The sequence below is a fragment of the Podarcis bocagei genome, assembly GCF_964188305.1.
Source record: "Podarcis bocagei genome assembly, chromosome: 7".
NCBI lineage: Eukaryota > Metazoa > Chordata > Lepidosauria > Squamata > Lacertidae > Podarcis > Podarcis bocagei.
The window spans coordinates 79874316-79899194 of NC_138132.1; the positions used below are offsets into that span (position 1 = coordinate 79874316).

General features: G+C 46.5%; 3 protein-coding genes across 10 annotated transcripts in view; 1 reads left to right on the top strand and 2 right to left on the bottom strand.

Moving 5' to 3' along the window:
• The window catches only part of LOC308591988 (F-box only protein 44-like), a 51278-nt gene that overhangs the window by 16916 nt on the left and 9483 nt on the right, over positions 1-24879 (top strand). For 2 of the 3 annotated variants that reach the window (XM_081203228.1, XM_081203226.1), the window contains exons 1-4: positions 21375-21760; positions 23138-23404; positions 23863-24040; positions 24261-24356. In XM_081203228.1, coding sequence (XP_081059354.1) covers positions 23164-23404; positions 23863-24040; positions 24261-24356 — 515 coding nt within the window. In that variant the 5' untranslated portion in view covers positions 21375-21760; positions 23138-23163. Of the gene's footprint in view, positions 1-21374; positions 21761-23137; positions 23405-23862; positions 24041-24260; positions 24357-24879 lie in introns of those variants that run through there. The other variant, XM_081203227.1, reaches the window with a different exon arrangement.
• Positions 1200-12166, bottom strand: LOC308592005 (F-box only protein 6-like). 4 transcript variants are annotated; one of them, XM_081203257.1, is made up of 6 exons: positions 12121-12166; positions 6198-6462; positions 5647-5764; positions 4232-4327; positions 2445-2583; positions 1200-1539 (listed from the first exon to the last, which is right to left on the bottom strand). In XM_081203257.1, the coding sequence occupies exons 2-6, from the start codon at positions 6457-6459 to the stop codon at positions 1423-1425; spliced, it is 732 nt and encodes a 243-aa protein (XP_081059383.1). In that variant the 5' UTR covers positions 6460-6462; positions 12121-12166; the 3' UTR covers positions 1200-1422. The 4 variants fall into 4 exon arrangements, with proteins under 4 accessions (XP_081059383.1, XP_081059382.1, XP_081059381.1 ...); XM_081203256.1 differs by lacking the exon at positions 12121-12166 and adding an exon at positions 10385-10488 and having other exon boundaries at positions 6198-6459; XM_081203255.1 differs by lacking the exon at positions 12121-12166 and adding an exon at positions 10385-10484.
• On the bottom strand, positions 14711-21044 carry LOC308591985 (F-box only protein 44-like). 3 transcript variants are annotated; one of them, XM_081203220.1, is made up of 6 exons: positions 20906-21044; positions 18419-18697; positions 17770-17887; positions 16610-16705; positions 15473-15608; positions 14711-15333 (listed from the first exon to the last, which is right to left on the bottom strand). In XM_081203220.1, exons 1-6 carry the CDS (start codon positions 21033-21035, stop codon positions 15208-15210), a joined length of 885 nt encoding a protein of 294 aa, XP_081059346.1. In that variant the 5' UTR covers positions 21036-21044; the 3' UTR covers positions 14711-15207. The 3 variants fall into 3 exon arrangements, with proteins under 3 accessions (XP_081059346.1, XP_081059345.1, XP_081059347.1); XM_081203219.1 differs by having other exon boundaries at positions 20888-21044; XM_081203221.1 differs by having other exon boundaries at positions 18419-18798; positions 20906-21017.

The window sequence follows — 24879 nt, forward strand, 5'->3', positions numbered from 1 at the left end:
GGCAGACTATATTTGGGGGGGGGGAATGAATGAATTCCTATGCCCCGCAAATAACCCAGAGATGCATTTTAAATAAAAGGACACATTCTACTCATGTAAAGTAAAGGTAAAGGGACCCCTGACCATTAGGTCCCGTCGTGACTGACTCTGGGGTTGCGGCGCTCATCTCGCTTTATTGGCCAAGGGCAGTGTTTCCCAACCTTTTTTGGGCAAAGACACACTTTTTTGATGAAAAAAATCTCGAGGCACACCACCATTACAGCCCCGTGACGTCAGCGCGCAGCGTCATGCCGGGAGGGACGCACGAAAGTGTAAGTTTCAATTTTTTTCCCTCCCCCTTGCCGGGGAACCTCCAAGCTTTGGGGGTGGGGGGGGGAGGAGGCAGCAAAGCGAGGCAGGATGGAGAGCGCGGCTTGGCTGGGTGAGCTTTGGCAGGGGCAGGGAATGAGAGCCGCGAGGCGGGTGCTGCGGACGGAGGCGCTGCCCGCCGAGCTCGCAGGCAGCCAGGCAGGCAGATGGCGAGAGCCCCACGCTGGGCGGCCTCTCCTCGCCGCCGCCGCCCCGCCTCTCGCCGCCCGACTCGCCCGCCTCCCTCCAGGCAACATCTCGCGGCACACCAGGCAACATCTCGCGGCACACTAGTGTGCCGCGGAACAGTGGTTGGGAAACACTGGCCAAGGGAGCCAGCGTACAGCTTCCGGGTCATGTGGCCAGCATGACTAAGCCGCTTCTGGCGAACCAGAGCAGCGCACGGAAATGCCGCTTACCTTCCCGCCAGAGTGGTACCTATTTATCTACTTGCACTTTGATGTGTTTTCGAACTCCTAGGTTGGCAGGAGCAGGGACCGAGCAACGGGAGCTCACCCCGTCGCTGGGATTCGAACCACCAACCTTCTGATCCGCAAGTCCTAGGCTCTGTGGTTTAACCCTCAGCGCCACCCGCGCTGATTACTAATGTAAAAACATTGATTACTCATGTAAAAACACACTAATTTCCAGACCATCCACGGGCCGGATTTAGAAGGCGATTGGGCCAGATCCGGGCCCCGGGCCTTAGTTTGCCTACCCATGGTTTACACTGTCCGGCAGCAGCTCTCCCACCTGAAGATGCTGAGGATCATACCCACGACCTTTCTGCATATGAGGCAGCCATTTACCACTGAGCCACAGCTGTCCCATCCTTCTTCATACCCAGGACATACATGCGAGTCGAGTACTTTATTGATATTCTTTAAAACTTCCCCTTAAAAAATAAAAATCCAATGATAACTTTTAAAATGCAGACATGTAGCTTCAGAGGAAAGGTTTCTTAGGCAGGGACCAGAATCCAAGATCCGTAGCGACACCAAGAGAACCCCAAGTGAGGTGGGTTCAGGCAGCTCAGCAACCCTTTCCTTCTCTTCGGGGTGTTTTCCTTTTCTTCTACGGGAAGTTTGGGCCCACGATGACGCTGCTGTTGGCAAGCTTTCCATAGTCCACGCCGTGCTCAAAATGGATGTGGCGGACTCCGCTGGGGTAGTTGCGGAAGATGTACACAGTCTGGAAATTTGGGATGGGGAGGGAGGAGTTTTCACCAGAGCCCAGCAACAGGTGGGTGCAGCTGTATTGAAGTAGCACCGGGTGTCGGAATTTTGTGCCTCCTTCACAACTTTGCACCCGGGACAACTACCCCATTGCCCCCACACCACCCTCAAGCTAGGCCACTGCTGAGTGCCAGATTTACATATAAGCTAAACAAGCTATAGCTTAAGGCCCCACTCTCTTGGGGGCCCCCAAAAAAATTAAAGGAAAAAACAACAACTGGATGTACATTTCCAAAATATAGGATAAAACCCGGAAGTAACCCGTTCTGGTACAGTGGTACCTCGGGTTACATACGCTTCAGGTTACATACATTTCAGGTTACAGACTCCGCTAATCCATAAATATTACCTCGGGTTAAGAACTTTGCTTCAGGATGAGAACAGAAATCGTGCTCTGGCGTCGTGGCAGCAGCAGGAGGCCCTATTAGCTAAAGTGGTGCTTCAGGTTAAGAACAGTTTCAGGTTAAGTACAGACCTCCGGAACGAATTAAGTACTTAACCTGAGGTACCACTGTACTTCCAGGTTTCGGCGGTCTGTAACCCCAAAAAATGCAACCTGAAGTGGCTGTAACCCGAGGCATGACTGTACAGGGTGCCTACATTCTGCATGGACTGGTTGTATGGCAACATGCAGGATGCAGCTGCAGACTGCAGTGCAGCACACTTGAATGTGGGTCGAGCTGTTGTACCTGTTATCTAGTATTGTAGCAAATATTCAACACAAAAAAGAGGGACAATTTGTTGTTGACAAAGGAAAGCTGGACATATAAAGGGCCCCATTACCTTCAGTAGCTTAGGGCCTCACCAAACCCAAATCCTGCCCTGGCTGAGTACTTCCCCTGGCTTAAATCCCGGATTTACCTTTTTCCAGTTCCTTGTGCCATCCTTGATTACCTCCCCATTCGAGATATAGCAGGTATAGAGGGCTTTAAAATCTGCAGCCAGCAGCTTCACGGTCAGTCTGTAGTTGTAACGAGGATTCGGGTAGAGGACATCGGACCTGTTGGGAAGAAGGGCACAAGGCAAAATCAAGCCAAGTATAAAAAGTATCACGGCTGCCCAATCATTGGCAGAGTAAAGATAATATAATAATTGCTGCTTTATAGTGTGCAGATGAGAAACCTAGACAGAATCTTAAAAAGCAGAGATATCACCTTGCCAACAAAGGTCCATATAGTTAAAGCTATGGTTTTCCCAGTAGTGATGTATGGAAGTGAGAGCTGGGCTATAAAGAAGGCTGATCGCCGAAGAATTGATGCTTTTGAATTATGGTGCTGGAGGAGACTCTTGAGAGTCCCATGGACTGCAAGAAAATCAAACCTATCCATTCTGAAGGAAATCAGCCCTGAGTGCTCACTGGAAGGACAGATCCTGAAGCTGAGGCTCTAATACTTTGGCCACCTCATGAGAAGAGAAGACTCCCTGGAAAAGACCCTGATGTTGGGAAAGATGGAGGGCACAAGGAGAAGGGGACGACAGAGGACGAGATGGTTGGACAGTGTTCTCAAAGCTACCAGCATGAGTCTGACCAAACTGCGGGAGGCAGTGGAAGACAGGAGTGCCTGGCGTGCTCTGGTCCATGGGGTCATGAAGAGTTGGACACGACTAAACAACAACAAGTGTGCAGATGAAGCCCAAAGGCTGAAGCAAAACCAGCTGCTTTAGAGGAACTCGCGGCACCTTCAAAACAAAAGTGGGGCATCTCCAAAGCAGACAGCTCATCACACATTGCACTGCGGGGGGGGGGGGTTAGACTGGATGACCCTTAGGGTCCCAAATCTACAATTCTATGATATTTCAGGCCTGCTTCAGGAGGGCAGTTGTTTTCTTTCTGGCCACATAAAACCAGCCTATTAAAAACACTTGGATTTATATCTTGATTTTTAAAATCACATCAATTTGTTTCTGACGTTTAGTTTGAATCGGTATTTCCTAACGAATATGTTAGATTGTTCTTATGCAAACCGCCCACACTTTCTCCCAACCCATATTTTGAATGTTTTGTGAATCGGTTAATTCCCACCCACCCTGGGTCAGAGAGCTTTTCTCGCTTTTCCAGCCTTGCCGAAAATCCAGCCTTACCCACGGAACTGAACTAAGCAAGATAAGCAAAGCAAAATCTCTCTCTGGATTTTCCACGCACCTGATAAGAGAGCAAGATCCAGTTTTCCGCAAGGAACAACAGGAAAAGCTCTCGGGGGGGGGGGGGGAATTAACCTGTATGCCAGTGTTTTCCAAACTTGGGTCTCCAGCTGTTTTGGGACTACAGCTCCCATCATCCCTAGCTAGCAGGACCAGTGGTCAGGGAAGATGGGAACTGTAGTCCCAAAACAGCTGGAGACCCAAGTTTTGAGAAACACTGAAGTCTGCAAAATGATTAAAATGCAAAAGCGTGAATGAACCCATAGGGGTTTCCTGATGACCTAACGGTCAGGGGTACCTTTACCTTTAAGCGGGCTGTAAATTTTGCTAAATTACCCTCAGAAGTTCAGGATAAATCCTCGAACACGCCTAAACAGCCCTGGTAGGTTTTTTTTTCCTGCTACTCAAGACCTACCAAATCCACCCATCTGGTTGAGAACTGTGACCACAGGACTAAATGGGGCTTTGATCCTGCAAGCTCTTCTGAGGCCAATTCCAGCACTCACCAATCCTGCACCACGATATGGGGTGTCACGTAGTCCATCAATTCGTCTGTGTAGCCGTGGTCCTTCAAGGTGATGCGCTGAATTTTTGTGTCGGGCCTGAGATGTGAGGAAGGAAATCAAAGCCATTTCAAGTACAGTGGTACCTTGGTTCTCAACTTTCGGAAAACCGGAAGTAAGTGTTCTGGTTTTCGAATGTTTTTCGGAAGCCAAACATCCAATGCGCTGTCAGCTATTGTTTCCAGGGCACCTGCACCAATCAGAAGCTGCGCCTTGGTTTCGAACATTTCGGAAGTCAAACGGACTTCCAGAATGAATTAAGTTTGGTGCTTTTGTTTTTGCTATTTATTTTGTGGTTTTGTTTTTGAGGCCTTTTTGGTTAATTTGTTTTTGTGTCTGTGTGGAACCCAGTTCAGCTACTGATTGATTGATTGATTGATTGATTGTGTGACTGCGGAAATGGATAAAATCCCACCAACCAAACAATGACTATCATCAGTGCAGGTAAGAAAAAAATTAATTTTAATTTGTATCATCTACAATACTGTTTTCTTTATATTATGGAGCAGTACATCGATTATTGCTTTCATTTTATGGATCAATGGTCTTGTTACATAGTAAAATTCATGTTAAATTGCTGTTTTAGGGGTTGTTTTTAAAAGCCCGTTTTGCATTACTTTCTATGGGAAAGCGTGCCTTGGTTTTGGAATGCTTTGGTTTTGGAACGGACTTATGGAACAGATTAAGTTGGAGAACCAAGGTATCACCATCACCAGCCCAGCTTATTAACCTTTTGTGCCCTTGGAGACTGGCAACTGACAGCCAGTGAGTCCAATCCAGCCCTCAGAAGGCAGCCTGCACGGCAGGAGAGGAGGGCAGCGAGAAAACCAGATACCTTAAGCCTTCCTCTGGTTCTTCTTCTGCCACCTATGGACATCTTTAATTTTACTCTCTGCTTCTACTGAAATAGTCCTTGAGGGGAGAAAAGGAAACTGGATCTTCTTGCCTTACACTGAGTCAGACCACTGAATGGCAGCATCTATCTATCCTATCACAAGAAGAGTCTCTTCTAGAGCTATCTGGAGATGCTGGGAATCAAATTCAGGACTTTCTGCATGCAAAGCACGTGTTCTCCATCTAACCTGCGTTCTTTTCTCTAAGGTTCCAGTCCTCATGAAGGAAGGGCTGCCTGCTGAGTCAGACTATTGGTCCATCTAGTTTTATATTGTCCGCTCTCTGACTTCGGCCGCAGCTCTCAAGGGATTCCTAGAAGAGTCTTTTCCCTGCCCTACCTAGAGATGCCAGGGATGGAAGTTGGACCTTCTGCATTCAATGCAGGTCCTCCACTACCATGTGACCAATCTTCTAAACCCATAGCGGCATTTGAGGATTTACTGAACCTCTAACATGGTCCTCACCCATTGAAGGCAAAGAAACATGTTGTGATGTTGTCATGGGGGTATTCGTCTGCTAACAGCTCCTCCACGCCCCAGCAGTGCTCCTGATGCTTGTCGATTTCCCAGTAGAGAAATTCCTCTGCAGGAGAAGGAAGAAAGGAGGGCGTAAGAACTTTAAGAGAGACTCGCTAGGTCAGCACAATGGCCCATCAAGTCCAAAATCCTGTTGCGTGCCAAGGCACCTGAGCCACAAAGTCCCCAGGAGAACAATAAAACACACTGACTGAAATATACTCAGAGTCGAGAGTGGATTTCATGCCCTTTATTCAGCTCATAGTGGTGAGGTAATATTTCTGGGTTAGCGGAGTCTGTAACCTGAAGCGTATGTAACCCAAGGTACCACTGTATGCATGTGTACTTGGGCCTAGGGTCTTTTGCCTCACCATCCCCACTACTGACTCCCTGTTGCTACTCAGCCTCAAAAAAAAATAATCATTGGATTCATTGGAAAAAATCTGATAACCATAGGCTAGCAGCCAGGGGTAGCCCTCTGCCACCAAACAGAGACCCACCTTTGCCGAAAGGATTCCGGACAATGTTCTTCTGCAGCTTGCAGAGAAGGTAGAAGACCTTCCAGTCTGGGAAAGGACTGGTCAGCATCTCAATGGGGTAGCCGGCCTGTCTGCACTTGTCTTTCCACTGAGCGTTCAAGGAGTCCACCAGGTCTCTCCACCAGCAGCACACCCAACGGAAGCAGCGGAGCAGGTGCCACGAGGGGAAGAAGTCAAACACATCCAGCAGGATCTCCAGTGGCAGGTCATTGATGGACACCATCTTCTGTAAGAGAAGTCTTGGCTGAGAGAGGTTTTAGAGATGCAAAATAAATGCAAAGACAGGAGTCCCAGGCTACTCAGACCCACTCTCCCTAGGAATCAAAAGTGCTCGCTCCTTCAGAGCGACCTGAAGTTTACAGCATGTTATTCCCTGAAGGAGAGATACTTGAATATGATTTATAGATGGTATTTAACTCCAAGTAGACGCGGGTGGCGCTGTGGGTTAAAGCACAGAGCCTAGGACTTGCTAATCAGAAGGTCGGCGGTTTGAATCCCTGCGATGGGGTGAGCTCCCGTTGCTCAGTCCCTGCTCCTGCCAACCTAGCAGTTCGAAAGCACTTCAAAGTGCAAGTAGATAAATAGGTACCACTCCGGCGGGAAGGTAAACGGCATTTCTCTGTGCTGCTCTGGTTCGCCAGAAGTGGCTTAGTCATGCTGGCCACATGACCCCAAAGCTGTACGCCGGCTCCCTCGGCCAATAAAGCAAGATGAGCGCCGCAACCCCAGAGTCGGTCACGACTAGACCTAAAGGTCAGGGGTCCCTTTACCTTTACCTTTAGACTGGCTAAGATGTGTAAGACTGAATCAGATCAGTGCTGGAGATGCAATGAGGTTGAGGGTACTTTCTTTCATATGTGGACATGAAAAAGGGTAAAAGGGTATTGGGAAATAAGCCATAATGAATTGAAAGAAAATATGTTTAAAAGCACCTTTCCAAAAAAAACCCCTTTTTGTAGGGGATGATTCAGATGGAAATTCCCAGGTGTCAAAAAAGGTTATTTATGTACACCACTACAGCAGCCCATGGTTCGTTAGCCACAAAATGGAAAACGAGCAAATGGCAACTTAAACTGATGGAATATGCACAGCTTACGGATCTAACTTACAGAATAAGAGAACAAGAAGAACATTCATTTGGAGAAGATTGGAAAATGTTTATTGAATATATGGGGGAAATTGTGTACACTTGAAAACGTGGTCAGCATTAAGATAAATTCAACAGTGTGTATAAGTTTTGAGGGAAGTAATAATGGAATACTGAATGGTTTAGTTTATATAAAATATGCAGGGATTTATGCTATGCAAAATGAACCATGGAGAGAGAAGAAGGGAAGTCGTGGATATTTTAAGGTTGTTTAAATGAATATTCTAAATTGCAAAACAGAAAATTTAATAACAAAATTTACACACACACACGAGTGCTTTTTTCTTTAAAAAAAATGTTTCGGGGTACTCTCATTTTCCTCCTCATATTGAAATAAAGGTAAAGGACCCCTGACAGTTAAGTCCAGTCATAAATGACTCTGGGGTTGCAAGCTCATCTCGCTTTACAGGCCAAGGGAGCCGACGTTTGTCCACAGACAGTTTTTCCGGGTCATGTGGCCAGCATGACTAAGCCGCTTCTGGCAAAACCAGAGCAGCGCACGGAAACGGCATTTACCTTCCCGCCGGAGTGGTACCTATTTATCTACTTGCACTTTGATGTGCTTTCAAACTGCTAGGTTGGCAGGAGCAGGGACTGAGAAACAGGAGCTCACCCCGTCACGGGGATTTGAACCGCCAACCTTCCGATCAGCAAGCCAAGGCTCTGAGGTTTAGACCACAGCACCACCCACATCCCATATTGAAATACTACCCCTCAATGAGGCCAAACTTAGATTCACAAAATGTTTAGGGGTATGTATATCGCTGCGTACCCCCCGAAAAAAGCACTGTGTGGGGGTGGGCATGGGGGGTGTAGGAAACTTGCAGTGGTGGTAGGAAAATTACAGCACTGTTGTGGGTTTCTGGGGTCAATCTGGATCAGTGGCACACTACATTTTGGGGTCCTAGAAGCTTTCACTGTCATGAAGCCCTCTTCGCAACCAGCAATGACAATGATAATAATAATAATAATAATAATAATAATAATAATAATAATAATTACCATATCTCAAGTTTTGATTAAAATTGTTGTACTGGATTACCTCCTGTTACACGAAGCACATTTTACAAAATATTCTCTTTTCTGGTTTTTCTAGCAACTTATTCACATACAGTTTCATCCTATGAGAGCTTCCCTGCAATGTTGTTTTTCTGGAGATGATATGCACAACTTACTGTGAGACTGTCACAACCTCTGGGCTACTGACTCTCAAACCTTTGGGATTGTTAAAATATAGGTAAAGGTAAAGGGCCCCTGAACATTAGGTCCTGTTGTGGCAAGAACAAAAAACTAATCCATTTGAGTCCCTTCCAGTTCTTGGAATCTTGTGCCCAGTGAAGGTTAGGTAAAGGTAAATGGACCCTTAACTGTTAGGTCCTATCACGGACGACTCTGGGGTTGCGGCGCTCATCTCGCTTTACTGGCCAAGGAAGCCGGTGTACAGATTCCGGGTCATGTGGCCAGCATGACTAAGCAGCTTCTGGCGAACCAGAGCAGCACACGGAAATGCCGTTTACCTTCCCGCCGGAGCGGTACCTATTTATCTACCGTACTTGCCCTTTGACGTGCTTTCAAACTGCTAGGTTGGCAGGAGCAGGGACCGAGCTCACCCCGTCGCGAGGATTCGAACCGCCGACCTTCTGATCGGCAAATCCTAGGCTCTGTGTTTTAACCCACAGCACCACCCGCGTCCCTCCAGTGAAGGTTAGAATCTTATAAATAGAGAATTCTATCACTGAGCTAGTGGGGGGGGGGGGGATCCCATAAAACAATAATGTTAGTTGGCCTCTTAAATCAGCATCTCAAATGAATGAATTAGGGTGCAAGAGGCTAGGCTCACGTTCTAAACTCACTTGGGCTGGTACAAGGACAAACTAGATGCAGGAATTTTTTTTTGTTTTAAGTGCAAAGCAGGAGCCCCAGCTGGGGAATCACCTGATTAATTAGGATCCCAGCAAGGTGGAGCTGAGTTTTAACCCTTCCTTCTCCAGCTTTGGTGCTAACAAAAACAGCCCTCAAGCTGCTGCTTGGTTTCAGGCTCAGATTGGTATTATCAGACCTGGTCAAACATTATAATTAATACGGCTACAGGACAGGAAGCCAGCAAAACCTCTTTTTCAGATCTTTGTCAAAAAAGCAGCAACTTTGACTCCTCCTCTAATTGAAATCTTTCCACTCCAGCTGGTCATAACAAGGATTCTGGTAAGGACCCAAGTTTGCTTTCTTCCTCCTCCCTCCCAACCTTGTTTCCTTTTGTGCTGTGTGTATTTTTATTTTTTAGTCTTGTTAAGCATGAGGACCGTGCCTTCACATTTGTGAGCTACATTCACAAGCCCCTCCCCTTTTTTTGCTGGTGAGCAGGGTAAAAATGGTTCAGATAAACAAACACACACAAAGGGAATATTAACGGTATGAAAACAAGCTTCTCTGTACAGGAACAAATTAATGACCGTTCATGCAGGGACTATTGCAGCTGTTTTAAAGTTTGGAGTTTACTCATTTGGTGCTCTGGAGGGAAATAGGAACTAAAAACACATACTCCTTTAAATATATTCCACTACAGCTTAGACTCCCCAACCTGTTTTTCACACTCAACCTTCATTTTATTGCTAGAGGGAACAAAAGTTTTAATGCAAAAGTCTTTTGCTAACAGTGCCTTGCATCCAATATTAGTCCTACTCAGACTGGAACTAATGAAGTTAATGAGCATGCAAGCCAGCATGTGGCGGAAAAGGTGGAATATCAATGCGGTAAATAAAATAAGCCCTAAAAATTCATCCATGCTGATGGCAAATACAGAAGCCTAGGCTCCAAGAGGTTGCCCTAAATGCCACCAGCTATTTTGCCTAGCCTGGAGATAGGTAAGAATTGGCTTTATCAAGCGAAGGAGGGAGTGAAGAGGCACTCTTTCCATGCTCAGAGACCCTATCACCAAAGTGTTGCTGCCTTGAGGTTCAACCTCGCAGCTAGTGTAAGCCCTGAGGACACCTCCCAGCCTTACCTCGGTTAAGAAAAGGAATGGCAGCGTCCCAAGCTCTCTGGAAAGACAAAACGAAGGAAGTTTCCGTCTCCGCCCCGCTCAGCATGCAGGAGCAGAAGGCGGGCAAGATAACCCAGGGAGGCGTCAGCGGCCAGGCGCTGCCTCCTTCCTAGGCGGGGCGGAGAAGGGGAACCCCAGCTCATTTGCATTCAGTGACGCGTCTGCAACGTCACGCCCCTTCCAAAAGAACGTTTCCCATGCCAGTGGCAAATCAATAAGAGAGAGTTCAATCGCGTCTCCCACCAAGGTGACGTGAGAGGCATTTTCCATATGTTGGATTTTCTTTTTCCTTTTTCAGTTTTTTAAATTTTATGTATACTTTTCAAGTTTATACATTTCACTAATTTTACATTTTTAAAAAACATTTCAGAACTTGACTTCCTTCCGCCTCTTTCTGCGGTTCATTAAATTTATTTTGAATATCCCCTGCATATCCAAATTAACTTAATTTGCTCATTTATTCATCTACTTCAAATTTACACTCTTATAAAACTGCAGGTTATTGCTATAATCCTGCCAATGATCTTATCTGTTTACAATTTATCTGTAAATATTCCATAAAACATTTCCATTCTTTTATTAAAAAAAGTTTGTTATCTTGAATTCATATTCTTCCGGTAAGTTTCGCCATTTCTGCATATTCCATAAGTTTTTTTATCTATTCTTTCTTTGCTGGGACTTCTGTTTCTTTCCATTTTGGGAGCAAGTAACAATCTAGCCACTGTGGTCGCATACATGGATTTGATTTTCTGTGCACTTTACCCTGAGTTTTTAATGACGTTTCTTTTATTTAACAAAATGTGCATATCACTTGTTGTAAGAAAGCCTAGCAGTTTACAAGAAATGTGACCAGTTTTGGGTTTTTTAATCAGTTAAAAACATGCAAAATCAACAGCAAAAGTGATGTCAACATCTATGTATCTGGATAGGCTTGTGTGAACAAAAAGGTGTTTAAGCCTTAAAGGTAAAGGACCATTAGGTCCAGTCAAGGATGACTCCAGAGTTGTGGCTTTACTGGCCAAGGGAGCCAGCAGCTTCCAGGTATGTGGCCGGCATGACTAAGCCGCTTCTGGCTAACCAGAGCAGCGCATGGAAACACTGTTTACCTTCCCGCTGGAGTGGTACCTATTTATCTACTTGCACTGGCGTGCTTTCGAACTGCTAGGCTGGCAGGAGCAGGGCCCGAACAACGGGAGCTCACCCCGTTGCGGGGATTCGAACCACCAATCTTCTGATCGGCAAGCCCTAGGCTCTGTGGTTTAGACCACAGTGGCACCCGCATCGTTTAAGCCTTAAGAGTATATATTTAAATAAGATGAATAAATGAGCAAATTGTTAATTTGGATATGCAGAAGATATTAAAAACAAATTTAAGGAACCGCTGAAAGAGGGGGAAGTCAAATTTTGAAATGTCAAAAAATATTGTGAAATTAGTGAAATGTATAAACATGAAAAGTATAAATAAATAAATAAATAAATGTGTGCATTGCCACCCCAAAAGGTGTTTAAGCCACACACACCCGCAAAAAAGTACAGAGAAGGCGACTGGTTGATGTCAACAGGCAGGGAGTTCCAAAGTGTTACCGCACCATCTATTTCTCACAACTAATTTTTTTTTTTTTTTAGTACATTGCTGTTAGACAATTATGTTAAGAGGAGTTAGCAATGGTTATAATTCTTGTAGGGATTTGCTGTACTTAGTTGCTGCGTAACAGGCAGATGTTCAACCAGGTAAGCTTCCCCTGTCACGGTGTCTTCACTGTGGCATTGTGGTTAGGCTGCTGAACATGGACCTAGGAGCCCAGGGTTCAAATCCCCATTCCGGTACAAAGGTCAACCTTGGGCCAGTCACCACCTCTCAGCCAAACCTACCTCACAGGGTCATTGTGAGGATAATACAAAGGGACAGTTGTGAGCACCACCATTCAGCTCCTTGCAGGGAAGTTGTTGTTGTTTAGTCGTTTAGTCATGTCCGACTCTTCATGACCCCATGGACCAGAGCATGCCAGGCACTCCTGCCTTCCACTGCCTCCCGCAGTTTGGTCAGACTCATGCTGGTAGCTTTGAGAACACTGTCCAACCATCTCGTCCTCTGTCGTCCCCTTCTCCTTGTGCCCTCCATCTTTCCCAACATCCGGGTCTTTTCCAGGGAGTCTTCTTTTCTCATGAGGTGGCCAAAGTATCGGAGCCTCAGCTTCAGGATCTGTCCTTCCAGTGAGCACTCATGGCTGATTTCCTTCAGAATGGAGAGGTTTGATCTTCTTGCAGTCCATGGGACTCTCAAGAGTCTCCTCCAGCACCAGAATTCAAAAGCATCAATTGTTTGGGGATCAGCCTTCTTTATGGTCCAGCTCTCACTTCCATACATCACTACTGGGAAAACCATGGCTTTAACTATACAACAAACTATACTTTGTTGGCAAGGTGATGTCTCTGCTTTTTAAGGTGCTGTCTAGGTTTGTCATTGCTTTTCTCCCAAGAAGCAGGCGTCTTTTAATTGCATGACTGCTGTCACCATCTGCAGTGATCATGGAACCCAAGAAAGTAAAATCTCTCACTGCCTCCATTTCTTCCCCTTCTATTTGTCAGGAGGTGATGGAACCAGTGGCCATGATCTTCGTTTTTTTGATGTTGAGCTTCAGACCATATTTTGCGCTCTCCTCTTTCACCCTCATTAAAAGGTTCTTTAATTCCTCCTCACTTTCTGCCATCAAGGTTGTGTCATCTGCATATCTGAGGTTGTTGCAGGGAAGGCAGGATACTAATTTAATATGGGGGGGGGACTCTGATAATGCCTCTTGCTTGCCTAGATGAGGAACAGAGAGCAGCGTGCAAGTGTGTGGACAAAGGTAAAATTTGCATTCATGGCTCCGCCCCCCTTTGTCTCTGGTCCCTCCCATCACAGGCATGAGGTTCCCGGAAGGGAATGAGGTCCTCAGGCTGAGCAGTTTTCATCAGTGCAGTACCACTTTATTTCCTCTAGAAATCTGACTACTTCCTCACTTTCATTTCTTTCTTCTGCTTGCATTCTGGATAGCTCAGTTGGCTAGAGCGTGGTACTGATAACACCAATGTTACAGGTTCGATTCCCATATGGGACAACTGCATATTTCTGCACTGCAGGGAGTTGGATGAGATGATCCATAGGGGAATTAATTAATAATAATTTATTATTTATGCCCCACCCATCTGGCTCCATTTCCCCAGCTACTCTGGGAAGCTCTCGACAGAATATTAAAAACACGATAAAACATCAAACATTAAAAACTTCCCTAAACAGGGTCCCTTCCAACGCTACAATTCTATGAATCCACCTTTTCATCCAAGCTAGCTCAAGGTGGCATACAGAGTTCTCCTCATTTTATCCCAACAGCCCTGCAAGGGCAGCTTAGGCTGAGAGGCAGCGAGCGGCCCCAGCTTCGTATCCAAGCGGAGGATTTGAACCCAGCTCCGAGTCCGCCACTGTATCCGTTATACCACCCTGACTTACACCACAATTTTATCACTTTTTTTCTGGAGATTCATTGACTTCAGTTCATTATTTTGACACAGCTGAATTGACCAGGGGCGGGTGGGGGGGGGTATATACCGTATATCATTTGCCTTTAGTATCACTCCCAGGTACTTATAAGAATGTAAAAAGAGCCTGCTGGCCCAGGCCACTGGCCCATCGAGTCCAGCATCCTGTTCTCACAGTGGCCTAGCACATGCCTCAATGGGAAACCCATAAACAGGGTTCAAGCACACAAAAAACTTGTTCCTGTTGTTGTCTCCAGCACCTGGTCTTCAGAAGCTTTGCTGCCTCCAACTGCAGAGCCAGAAGAGAGCCATCATGGCTCATATTATTATTATTATTAATAATACCCTGCCCATCTGGTTGGGTTTCCCCAGCCACTCTGGGTGGCTTCCAACAGAATATTAAAATACAATAATCTATTAAACATTAAAAGCTTCCCTAAACAGGGTCGCCTTCAGATGTCTTCTAAAAGTCTAGTAGTAGTTTTCCTCTTTGACATCTGGTGGGAGGGCGGGTGCCACCACCGAGAAGGCCCTCTGCCTGGTTCCCTGTAACTTGGCTTCTCGCAGAGAGGGAACCGCCAGAAGGCCCTCGGCACTGGACCTCTCCTCCATGTTGATCTCTTATTTAAAGCCATCCAAATTGGTAGCCATTGCTGTCTCCTATTGAAGAGAGATCCATAGCTTAACTGTGAGCTGTGTAAAGAAGGACTTTCTTTTATCTTAACCACGATGGGATATACACACACACCAAAAAAAACAACCAACCCATGCTGGGAAAATGCTTTTTTAAAAACAAACAAACATGTTTTTAAAAATACATTGAATTTTGCATAGCTCACTGTCACCATCTAGTGTCACATTTGTATACTTTACAACACATTTAAAACGTTTCATTTGCAGCTGTGTAGATGAGTCCCACATTATGTATTTCCTCAACGCAACTGCAATACCGAGGGTGGTTGCATTTTCTTTTTTGCAGTATAATATTGTTTGCCGGGTCCCTCACCTTCTCTTACAAAATAACATACACACACTCTTTTTTTTAAAAAAAATGCTGATCATCTGAAAACTACACAAAAACACAACTTCAAGAAAACAGATGTAGGACCCAGGATTGCAACACATTTAGCTGGAAAGTGTGTGTGTGTGTGTGTGTGTGTGTGTGTGTAGAATGACACAACAGAGTGAGCCCTTGTGTGTCTCCCCGTCCTGTTGCTCAAGCAGATGAGTGGAACTGTTTCCCCTTCTGGCGGTTCCTCCTCTTTCTAGGGAAATCTGGGTCCCACAGTGATGCTGCTGTTAGTTAGGCCCCCAGAGTCCACACCGGTCACTCCATGTTCAAAATAGATGTAACAGACTCCGGCAGGGTAGTTATGGAATGTATACGAGCCCTAGAGAGGAAAGAGGAGGAGGAATGGTTAGGAGTCAGTTCAACAAAAGGAAGAGGAAGGAACTGACGTTTTCATGAACCGTTTACTCAAGGCCCACATTAATATCCCAGAGCTGATTCAATGCCTTTTTCCTGCTAACCTCTCTCCATTCTGTCTCTCCGGGCTCACTTAAGACCAACTCTTCAGCGTGACATTCGCAGAGGACTTCAGAATCAGCAGACAACAGTTTCACGTGCAGAGTGTAGTTGTAGGGGTCCTCATCGAGGACGTCGCACCTATTTTGGGGCACAAAACGACACAAGAGCGATTTCTGAGGAGGAACTGGTCCCACAAAAAAGAGCTGATCGCATTTGGAGAATTTGCAGCTGCCTGCTTATTATGCATTTATTTAGGGTATCTGTATGGAAGTGAGAGCTGGACCATAAAGAAGGCTGATCGCCAAAGAATTGATGCTTTTGAATTCTGGTGCTGGAGGAGACTCTTGAGAGTCCCGTGGACTACAAGAAGATCAAACTTATCCATTCTGAAGGAAATCAGCCCTGAGTGCTCACTGGAAGGACAGATCATGAAGCTGAAGCTCCAATACTTTGGCCACCTCATGAGAAGAGAAGACTCCCTGGAAAAGACCCTGATGTTGGGAAAGATGGAGGGCACAAGGAGAAGGGGACGACAGAGGCCGAGATGGCTGGACAGTGTTCTTGGAGCTACCAGCATGAATTTGACCAAACTGCGGGAGGCAGTGGAAGACAGGAGTGCCTGGCGTGCTCCGGTCCATGGGGTCATGAAGAGTCGGACACGACTAAACAACAACAACAAAGGGTATCTGTGCCCTGCTTTTCAGCCAAAAAGGCCCCCAGATCAGCTTACACAGAACTGAAACTGAAAACTAGACCACCCCTTTTCACAGGCTTGCAATCTGCAGCACTTGCTTGCAATCTGCACCACACAAGAGAGAAAAGGGACAAGGAAGGAAGAGGAAAATCAAAACATGGGCACCAGTTTCTAAACAGTTGTACCTATAGGGACCAGCTGGCACAATTCAGGGGAAGGAGGTGAAGCCCTGAGATCTTTGAAGCCCTGAGGACGAGGAACTTGTTGATTCCAAATTAAGCTGAGTTCTGCTATCTACTGCGTTCCTTGCTATCTATTGTGTTCCTCGCTTTGCCCAGAAATCATGGCAGATGAGGAACCCCAACGGTAGGGGTTCGTTTTGCTTCTGCTATCAAGGAGGACTACCCAGCCTGCAACCTCTGGTTTCGTCGGCTCCGGCACTCACCAGTCTTTCACAACAATATCAGGCTTGACTTCATCCATCAGCTCATCCCAGTAGCCATGATCCTTTAAGACGATGACCTGGCTTTTGGGTGAGGGCCTGAAAAAGAGATCAAAGCCATTATCACCATCACCCACGTGGACCCATTGATATTGGGTTGGAGAGCACTGGTGGGAAATCTCAGGCCCCAGCACCTACTGCAGCCCTCCAAACCTCTCTGTCTGGCCCAGGCTGCAACCCCTTCCCGACCCCATGCCCTACTGACTTTGACAAACTCAACGACTCAACTCAGAAGCTTTTACCCTCCACGAAAGCATGCAAAGTTTCAACTCCCCATAGCAACTCCCACTGGACAAATAAGTAACTGCTAAGCTCCTTACCTCTCTCGCCCTGACCTAGCCACGTGATCCACGCAACAGTCACCTCCAGACTGGATTATTGTAACTCGCTCTACATGGGGCTGCCCTTGAGACTGACCCAGAAACTCCAGCAGGTGCAGAATGCCGCAGCGAGACTCCTTACGGGGTCCTTGCTGCCGGATCGCATTCACCCGGTGCTATACCAGCTGCACTGGCTCCCGGTGGAGTACAGGATCAGGTTTAAGGTGCTGGTTTTGACCTTTAAAGCCCTATGCGGCCTAGGACCCTCGTACCTGCGGGACCACCTCTCCTGGTATGTCCCACAGAGGAACTTACGGTCTTCAAACAAAAACATCTTGGAGGTCCCAGGCCATAGAGAGGTTAGGCTGGCCTCAACCAGAGCCAGGGTTTTTTCGGCTGTGGCTCCGATCTGGTGGAACGCTCTGTCACAAGAGACTAGGGCCCTGCGGGACTTGACATCTTTCCGCAGGGCCTGCTGAACAGAGCTCTTCCACCAGGCCTTTGGCCAAGGCACAGCCTGACTTCCTCCTTTGGCAATCTTCACAGAACTCTAGCCCAATGGTTGCCATTAATTTGATTTGAATTAATTTTATAATGAAATGATTTTAGAATGTTGTATTATTTTATTGTTGTTAGCTGCCTTGAGCCCAGCTTCGGCTGGGGAGGGCGGGATATATAAAAAATTATTATTATTATTATTATTATTATTATTATTATTATTATTATTATTAAACACATACCACCACCGCCCCAAATTCATTTTATTGGGAATGTGCTCCTTACCCGCTAAATGCACCAAAGCACCATGTTCCATCCTCAAAGGGAGAGTCATCCCTTGATAGCTTCCCTACATCCCAGGCCTCTTCTTGATCTGGCCCAATTTGCCAGGAGTTCAGGCCCTCTGTGGCGAATCCAGAAAAAAAAGGACAGTGAAAGGAAAGGATACATACAGATATTGAACCTGGGATTTCTGCACTCCCTACACACGAACACTGTCTCCAGATAAAGATAATCACCCGAGGCAACCAAAACTATTTCCTTCCCGCCAGAGTGGTATCTATTTATCTACTTGTACTTTGACATGCTTTCAAACTGCTAGGTTGGCAGGAGCTGGGACTGAGCAACGGGAGCTCACCCCGTCCCGGGGATTCGAACCGCCAACCTTCTGATCAGCAAGTCCTAGGCTCTGTGGTTTAACCCACAGCACCACCCGCGTCCCTATCTAATTCTTATTTTTTGAATTTTGAAGTTTATGGTTATTCATGTTCTTATACTGTATTTTATGCTGCTTTTATAATTAAATGTTTTAAATTTGTTGTTAGCCGCCCTGAGCCCGGTTTTTGAACCGGGAAGGGTGGGGTATAAATAATTATTATTATATTATTAAGATTTATGGTGCGGGAGAAGCCTGAAATAAGTTCTTGCTCCCCACCTTCGCCGCAGGGATTCCTGATGAGGTTCTTCTTCATTCTGCAGAGAAAGTAGAAAGTCTTCCAGTCAGGGAGAGCGCCAGTCAACACCCCAAGTTGGTAGCCGGACTGCTGACACTTCTCTTTCCATCCCATGTTCAGAAGGTCCACCATGTCTCGCCACCTGGAGCAAACCAGACGGCAACTGCGAAGGAGGAACCAGGAAGGGAGCTGAAGGAAGATCTCCAGCAGCATCTCCTTGGGAAGGTCTTCGATATTCACCATCTTCCTTCGGGAAATGTCTGAGGAGGCCCATGAGGCGGGGGAAGAAATGGAAGAGAAAGCATCTCAGACTCTGGGATTCGCTCCCGCGAGAAGTAGCAATGACTGCCGATTCGGATGGCTTTAAAAGAGGATTAGACAGAGATGGAAAGAAGATAAAGTCCCCGCTAGAGAAGAATGGCAGATCCAGTTGATGGGCTATGCCGAAATGGCCAAAATGACCGGAAGAGTCAGAAATCAGGAAGACCAACATTTTAATAGGGAATGGGGGAAACTTATAACTTATCATAAAAACCATTGTAAACAGTTAAAGTTGTCAGTAGGATTGGAATATCACTTGCAGTTAAATGGTGAATTTGGACACAGTGGAGACGGTAAAAAGGATTTTGGATTATCCTAAGAGATGCTGGAGGAAATGATTAACAATAGGACCCACAAAGGGGAGGAGGGAAATCCAAGAGATTCCTTGGAATTTTGTTTTTATGTTGTACGTTCGATATGTGACTGTGAATTTTTAATTTGAAAAACCAAATAAATAAATTTAAAAATAAATAAATAAGGATTAAACAAGGTAATGGAGACATGAGAAGAGCCTGTTGGATCAGGCCAATGTTCCATCTAGTCCAGCATCCTGCTCTCACAGATGCCTCCAAGGGAAGCCCACAAGCCAGAGAACCATCTGTGGTTTCCAATGTGATGGCCTGGGACTCGGGCTCAGACCTGGAACCAGAGGAGTCTCAGTCTGCACCGGATCCTTTGCCTCAGGCATCATCTGAAATAAGTCCTCATCCTGAAGGGTCCCAGTCTGCACAGGTTCCCCTGCAACATACACCAGCTGGGCAGAGTCAGGGGCCTGAACCTGCCCTGGCTCCAGATGCGGGGATTACCTCGTTGCCATCAGCTGGGCCATCGCTTACAGCTGCTCCACTACCGGTTGGGTCAGGGGAGGCTGAGGCGGCCCCTGGGTCTAGTAACCCACCGACGTCTCCCGAGCTGCAGAGACTAAGGTCTGAGAGAAGGAGAGACCTGAATACTCGCGGGAGGAGTGCTCACCTTCAGGCGAAACAGGGAGATGAGTCGCCAGATCAGGACCGGCTGATACCCCCACAGAGATAAAAGGCTGTCAGACCCTGTCCCAGGTTGCGGGAGCAACATTGCTGTATACCAGACCCTGTCTGAGATCCTGTACCTGTCCTTGCCTGGGTTCCTGCCTCGTGTCCTGCCTTGACCCTGTCAGACTGACTCCTAGTGGAACCTACGGATTCTGGACCAGACCTGGACCAGACCTGGACCGCGGTTCTCAGGTTACCCCCGGGGCCAGCACATCCAGCAACTGACATGCAGAAGCATAGCTGCCTCCAGCTGTGAAGGCAAAGCACAGCCATCCTGGCTAGCAGCCACGGATCTCCTCATCTTCTTCCATGAGTTTCCCCAATCCTCTTTTAAAGCCATCCAAGTTATTATAGAATCATAGATCTGGAAGGGACCCGAGGGTCATCTAGTCCAACCCCCTGCAAGGCAGGAATGAATCCCAGCGAAAGCATCCATGGCCTTCCCAGCTCTGCTTAAAAACCCCCAAGGAAGGAGAGTCCACAGCCTTCCACTGCTGGTGGCCATCACTGCTTCTCATCTTCTGATCATGGGGGAAGTTCCTTCTTTCCCTGCTCAGAGGCACTGTGGCCACTTGTGCTCTTGGAGACTGTTTCTGATGCGGGCGTTTTTACTGTACTGACTTATACTATAAATACTTATTTACAGCTTGCCCTCGAAAATGCAAGCTTGCTTACTTAGATAACAATAACGTTTTGGTTGGTTCCCCCCCCCCAAAAAAAGTGCTTATTATTTTTGCAAATTTATTTATTTGGTTTTTCGAATTAACATTTTACACTCGCATATCCAACATACATCATAAAGACAAGATTCCAAAGAATCTCCTGGAGTTCTCTTTTCCCCTTTGTGGGTCCTATCTTTAGTCATTTCCTCCTGCAACTTTTATAATAATCCATATCTTTTACATCTCCATTACATCCAAAATTCACCATTAAACTACAAGTGTTTTTCCAATCCAACTAACGATTTTAACTGTTTACAATGGTTTTTAAGAGAAAGTATAAATTTTCCCCTTTCCTTATTTTTTTAAAAAAGTTTTAATTAAACCCTCCCACGGATTTACCCCCAACACACACACCCCGCCCTCCAGCTTACGGTACCTGGAACCCCCAGCTCACCTCCGGGGGGGGAAGAGTCGTCTCTGCCCAGTTCTGCGCCCAGAAGACAAGGAGGAAGTGAAACTGCTCTGATATCAGATAACGCCACCCAATCTCCGCCTCGAGGAGGGGAATCCTGGCTCATTTGCATACGATGACGCTCCTTCGACGTCAGCTGGCTCCTTCCAAAGGAATCCCTCCCCTCCCGCTTTAATCGTTTAATAGCTTAAGGCGCCTCCAGATGCAAAGTACAGAGGCGCGCGCAACGCTTCGGTTCCAAGCTTATTCTGGCCACCAGGGCTTCATTTAGAATCATAGAATTGGAAGAGACCACAAGGGCCATGGAGTCCAACCCCCTGCCAAGCAGGAAATCCGGGGCAGGGCGACAGGAGAGTCTCGTCATATTATGCAAATGAGTTTTACTTGGGGATCGCACCTTGGACGTGTGCATTTTTTTTTGGAAGCTACAGTATTTATCATAATAGCGGTGTTTTTTTAACCAGGGCTCTCCATCCTGGCAGCGAAGGCTGTATAGGGTCCTCCTGCAACTGTGCTCTGGAAGTCAGCCTCCTTGAGCTCAGGCAGATAGGCTTCCTTTCCGGGAAACTCAGGAAAAAGTGGACTTGGGAATTGCAGTTGCTCTTTGGAGAAGAGCCTGTGCCCTTGACCGGGGCGCGTTCAATGCGAGAAGCGCGTCATCGTGCGCAAAGGCACGAATCCCCTGCTCGCCCGGCCTCCAAGGGGTGGTGCTCCCTTGGGGGACCCTCCCCGAGAGTTTCCTGCGCCCTCGCCCATGTTCACATTCGGTTTCTTTTTCCTGCAAGGCTGTTGAGTGTCTTGGGGTACCGCGTGGCTCTTGCGCATTTTCCAGCCCCGGTAAGCCTGTTGCTGTTTTTTGGAGGGAGGGGACGTTGTGGAGCCTGCGAGGTTCAGTTTGTATTGGGGGGGGGTCTGCCCTCTCCTGCCCTCCGGACCTGTTTGCGGTAGGAGAAGTGATGGCATGGCCTCTGAGCATGTGCAGAGCGACCCCTCCTTCTTTTCTTCCCTCTAAGTATAAGTTCGTGTGTGTTTTTCCAGGGTTTCAGATACGTGTGAACTTGTGATGGGAATCCCTCCCCTCGCTATAAAGTGTTGCCACGTGCATGGAGTAATTGCGTTTTGGGGTCCGTGGGGATGCTCAGAATTAAATTTATTGGCCTATCCAGAGGATCCCTGTTAGACCCACAGCCAATGGGTTCTGCATGTCAGTACAGAACAGTGAAATGCAATAGTTAGTAATGGGCTACTCAGAATAGGCCCATTGAAATGAATGGGCCTACGTTAGCATGTTTCACTCATTTTAATGGGTCATCTCTGAAGGCAACTGATGTTGGATACAACCCGATAAGAACCCTGCTTAACTTAACATTTTAACGGGGGATGGGGTTTTAACTTGGGTGGGTGCTGTTTTATTTGGGGAGTGGGGCTGATTTAAATGGTTTCTAAATGTAATATGCTAATTTTGGATTTAATTTCACTTCATTTAATTTCATTTCACTTTTAATTGGTATCCCACCTTTCTATAGCACTATACACAGGGCGGTTTGCAAGCGGAAGAAATAACAAAAGATTGTGCACTTTATAACAATATGATCCTATCCAATATTATGACATACAAAAGTTGTGTCATAATAAAAACATAACTTTAAAATGAACAACTTATATCCAATAAAGCGTTCTTCGATAACCCATTGGGATATAGTAGTGCACAGTGAAATTAAATATCAGCAAATAAGAATTAAGCACAAATTCACTCTTAACAATTACAATAAATAGTTTCTAAACTATAATCAATAAAAATAACAGTGCATAAAATAACACAATACAAACTGAGAAGCAAAGACACACAATTTATATAAATATCCCTGAACTCCTCTCTTCCCAGCTGCTTCTGCATGGTCTGGGAAAGGCGCCTCTTAGGTCTGGAGGGTGGGCCAGGGCAGGTAGAAAAAGCCATTGCCTGATGGCCATCACAAAACTCAGAAGGAAAGCTAAGAATGAAAGGGGGCAACAGATAGATGTGGATAGAGCACAGAATGTTTAACTGGCTCCTAGAGCAGAGAAAGAAACCAGGGGGAAGAAGCAGGAAAGGAATGAAGCACGTGGCTACAACATTTTGTTGCAGCGTTCCTCTTTACAACCATTTCCCACTGCTGCTGTTATTGTGGGGTTTCTCTCTCTCATTCTCGCCCTCTTGTGGTTCTTCCCTGGAAGCGGCCAAAAGACCACTTTGAAGAAAGATGCTGACTATTGGAGACTTGCCTGAACATGTCCTGCTGGAGGTGCTGGCCCGGGTACCAGCGAGGAACCTGCTTTGCAACTGCCGGCTGGTTTGCTCCCAGTGGCGACGCCTGGTGGACGACCCCGAGCTGTGGAAGATTAAGTTCCAGCGGAAGAGCGGACCCGAGACCCAAGAGTCGAAGGCCTTCTTCATTTACTCCCACAGGGAGAAGAACTTAATCAAGAATCCTTGCGGCAAAGGTGCATCCCTGTTCAGCTGGGGGAGAAATGGGGAGGAGAGGGTTATTGCTTGGTTTCTGTTCTTTGTTTTTATTATGTATTTTGTATTCGTTACCTTGCATTTTTACATCCCCATGATCTACAGATGAAGGGCAGTATAAAAATTTAATAAATAAGGAAAGGGAAATGCTCGCAGTCCAAGAAATGATTTGTATGACCCTTTTGGAAGGCGGGTGGCGCTGTGGTCTAAACCACTGAGCCTCTTGGGCTTGCCTATCAGAAGGTCGGTGGTTCGAATCCTGACGGGGTGAGCTCCCGTTGCTCGGTCCTTGCTCCTGCCAACCTAGCAGTTCGAAACACGCCAAAAAGTGCAAGTAGATAAATAGGTACCACTGTGGCGGGAAGGTAAATGGCTTCCACTGACTCAAAAGCCTCCTCCTTCAGTGTCCGTCATTTTGGTTTTGGTTTGGTTTCTGCAGAGGGCCTGGACTCCTGGGCAATGAGGGTACCTTCCGAGGGCCACTGGAAAACCGAGGAGCTGTCCGAGGAGGATTTGGCAGCCCTCCCTGTGGAAAGTTTCCTCCAGAGGAATTCCTACGCAAAAAAGAAAGACTCCTCCCCACAGTGGGTCAACCGATGCTTTGCTGCGTGTGACGGGTGAGTGTCCGTGGACAGCTGTGAGTCCAAAATGACTCCCTGGCTGAAAATCTGGTCCCTCGGGGACACAGTTACCCCATTTGGGACCAGGGAACCCCACACACGTGCCCACCCCCTGTCCCCCAGAAACAGTATTTCTGTCTTGTCGGGATTCGATCTCAGGCCATCCATCCTCCAAACGCCTTCAGACATTCACACAAGATGTTCCTTTGTGCTTCAGGCTCTGCAGCAAGGCTCAGCTCATCATTCTGAAGGACCTTGGGTACTGGGACGAGCTGATAGATGAAGCCAGACCTAACATCGCCGTGAATGAATGGTGGGTTCAGAGCATCCAGTCTTGGTTATTGAGGGGGTGGGGCTGCGTGGTCCAAAGGACAGAACAAAAATATATGGAATATGCAGACATGGCAAAACTTAACGGAAGACTAAGAGATCAAGACAACAAAAGAATGGAAATGGTTATTTAATATTTACAGATAAATTGTAAACAGAACGTTGGCAGGATTATTGTAAATAACCTGCAATTACATACAATTTGCTCATTTATTCATCAATTTTAAATACAGTGGTACCTCGAGTTAAGTACTTAATTCATTCCGGAGGTCTGTACTTAACCTGAAACTGTTCTTAACCTAAAGCACCACTTTAGCTAATGTGGCCTCCTGCTGCTGCCACGACGCCAGAGCATGATTTCTGTTCTCAGCCTGAAGCAAAGTTCTTAACCTGAAGCTCTAATTCTGGGTTAGCGGAGTCTGTAACCTGAAGCATATGTAACCCGAGGTACCACTGTATATATATTTGAAATAGATGAATAAATGAGCAAATTAAGTTAATTTGGA

Excerpts from the sequence above, each read along its gene's own strand:
- LOC308591985 (XM_081203219.1), bottom strand. The coding sequence starts at position 21,035 with ATGCAAATGAGCCAGGATTCCCCTCCTCGAGGCGGAGATTGGGTGGCG. Across the intron at positions 16,706-17,769 it reads TGCTTTGGTGCATTTAGCGG|GCCCTCACCCAAAAGCCAGG; the intron begins GTAAGGAGCACA and ends TCTCTTTTTCAG. Across the intron at positions 15,334-15,472 it reads GAGAGACAGAATGGAGAGAG|GGCTCGTATACATTCCATAA; the intron begins GTTAGCAGGAAA and ends TTTCCTCTCTAG.
- LOC308592005 (XM_081203257.1), bottom strand. The coding sequence starts at position 6,459 with ATGGTGTCCATCAATGACCTGCCACTGGAGATCCTGCTGGATGTGTTT. Across the intron at positions 4,328-5,646 it reads TGTTTCTTTGCCTTCAATGG|GCCCGACACAAAAATTCAGC; the intron begins GTGAGGACCATG and ends CTCACATCTCAG. Across the intron at positions 1,540-2,444 it reads GCACAAGGAACTGGAAAAAG|ACTGTGTACATCTTCCGCAA; the intron begins GTAAATCCGGGA and ends CCAAATTTCCAG.